We start from the raw sequence: 2190 nt of genomic DNA, 5'->3' as shown, positions 1-2190 counted from the left end.
TGACACAGAGCCATCCTCAACAAGGCTGGACAGGGACACTGAAGAGGAAGACTCAGAGTTGGATGTTGATGAGGCCCAGGAAGAGCCCATTGACTGAAAGGGTTTAGCAAAAATGCAGAGGATTGCTTGAAGGAAGATGTGCAAGTTTAATGGGACTTTTTAGAGGGAGAAGGGCTCTTTTCATTTAACATTTTTGAATGGGACTTTGTGGGGATTTTTGGATGGGGGGGTGTATTTTCGTTCATTTTTTAATGAGTGGGGTTGGGGGGGATGAGTAATATTTAACTCAACATTCCTGTTTTCGTTCTTCAATGAAACTAATAATTGTTCAATAAAATAATTAAAACTTGTTCTGTTCTACTTAAAAAAAATTTAAAGAAAAATGTAAAAGAATCTGTTGAAATGTCATGTATTTTGTTTTATTTTTGCATCGAATATTTCCAAAATTCCCCAGCTTAACTTTCCATGGAAACTTTCCGGAAATTTACCGGAAATGTTCCGCCCCTTTGCAACCCTAGTGACTGGTAATGTCAGTGTACAAATTGGAAGAGAAGCTCCTTATTGGCTGTGTCTTTCGGACCGAGACCATCATAACAAAGAGAGAAACGCTCATTTGTTTGAGCAGATCAGCCGGCAGACCCTGGATGTTGCTGCCGGTGAGTGCTGTACTTTTATTGCCATGAGATGAAGCTCACTCATTCAAAGTGTTTGGTGCTCATGATAAGTCAAACAAAGGTACAGTACAGAGCAATACACAGGCAGGATATTGTTGACACTGAAACAATGAAAAATCGCTGGTAGCGTTTTTTGATGAAAGGCTAAGAGGAAGAGCTCCCTGACGCTCTGCTGGCATCTTTCTGCCAAAAGAAGGCGCTATGTGGACACAGGGCCAGATTCAAACACAGCCACTGAACAGCAAATATAACAGCATCACCATGCAATGTGTGTGGGAGTTACCTGCAGTCTGGCCAGCTGGGTGATCCTGGCCACAATCTTGTTGTACGGGTCAACAATCTTCGTCCTTATCCTGAAGAGATTTGCAACGTTTCATTAGGAACCAGAGAGTTGCTCATAAAAGCATCACTGCACAAATCCTGAAGCATCTTTGTGTATCTCGAAAAGCAATATATAAAAATGATATGTATAATTGTTATGAATCTGTCATCTGAGACTTGTTATCAGCTGACCACAATTGTTTCAGATTGCATCAGAAAGTTATTTTCAGCTGTTTTGTGGGAGGGTAAATGAATAGTTATTAAACATTTTATTCGTTTAGCACTATAAAACAATTACCCAATAAGACAAACCTAAACAAATAAGATAATGAGTTTAGAAATATAGCATCACCTGTTAACAATGAGTAATTCAAGGCTTAAGACGGGCATTCTCTGTAACACCATTTTTGCTCAAAAACATCTTTTAAAGATGTTGGTGGAGGCTGGCTTTTGAGTGGTTGTAAAATAGCTGTTTAGTGAGTTAAGTTAGGGGGACAGGCAACAATGGAAGAGGTGGTGCTGATATTGTAATTGATTCCTATCACAATTACAAAGTTAAACCGGAATCCAACATATTTAATCACTGTTGTTTTTTTGTTTGCTTTACTGTGTGCATTGTGATTCTTTATTGTCATCTTAGAAGAGCAGAACCTATGACCCATTTAGGTTCAAACTTAAATTAGACACATCAAAGGCCTTAGTTTCTTCACTGGATTTTGTTACGCCAAGAGATAATAGAGAAAGCGTTTGTTATATACTGCCGATAAGTCAACACAAATCTATAATTATATAATTTTCATGCCCAGTTAAGAGGACCAGTGCAGAATGGAGACCGTGGCTGTAAGCAGTGTGAGAATGACTCCAATCATTCTCACAGAGCCACAGGAAACACTTTACCTGTCCACAGCTGCCTGCAGAGCACTGATCCTGGTCTGCATCATCTGAAGGACACCTGAAAAACAAGATTTGTGGCAGTACAGTACAATTTCACACTTATTTGAAGAGGTCCCCGATTATACTGTTTTTCATCAATATATAATAGGTCTCAGATATACACAAAGCATGTCTCTGAAGTGTTTGGCTCCAAACACCAAACAGATCATTGTAGCATCCCATAATCCCCTCTGTTTCAGCCCTGTTTCCAAAGTGCTGATTCTCTGTCTGTTACTTTAGATGAAAATAAGGAGCCCTTCCC

General features: G+C 39.4%; 1 protein-coding gene across 2 annotated transcripts in view; it reads right to left on the bottom strand.

The window, feature by feature from the left end:
• The window catches only part of LOC104943425 (conserved oligomeric Golgi complex subunit 5-like), a 3023-nt gene extending 995 nt beyond the window's left edge, over nt 1-2028 (bottom strand). Inside the window, exons 1-3 of one of the 2 annotated variants that reach the window (XM_010768810.1) lie at nt 1893-2028; nt 958-1027; nt 607-873 (exon numbers count right to left, since the gene is read on the bottom strand). In XM_010768810.1, the coding sequence (XP_010767112.1) occupies nt 700-873; nt 958-1027; nt 1893-1936 (288 nt within the window). In that variant the 5' untranslated portion in view covers nt 1937-2028 and the 3' untranslated portion in view covers nt 607-699. Of the gene's footprint in view, nt 1-606; nt 874-957; nt 1028-1892 lie in introns of those variants that run through there. The other variant, XR_798108.1, reaches the window with a different exon arrangement.
• Between the last annotated feature and the right edge of the window lie 162 nt (nt 2029-2190).

Source organism: Notothenia coriiceps, unplaced genomic scaffold (genome assembly GCF_000735185.1).
Source record: "Notothenia coriiceps isolate Sejong01 unplaced genomic scaffold, NC01 NC01_scaffold00006077, whole genome shotgun sequence".
NCBI classification, from domain to species: Eukaryota; Metazoa; Chordata; class Actinopteri; order Perciformes; family Nototheniidae; genus Notothenia; species Notothenia coriiceps.
This window is presented reverse-complemented; position numbering and strand designations above follow the sequence as displayed.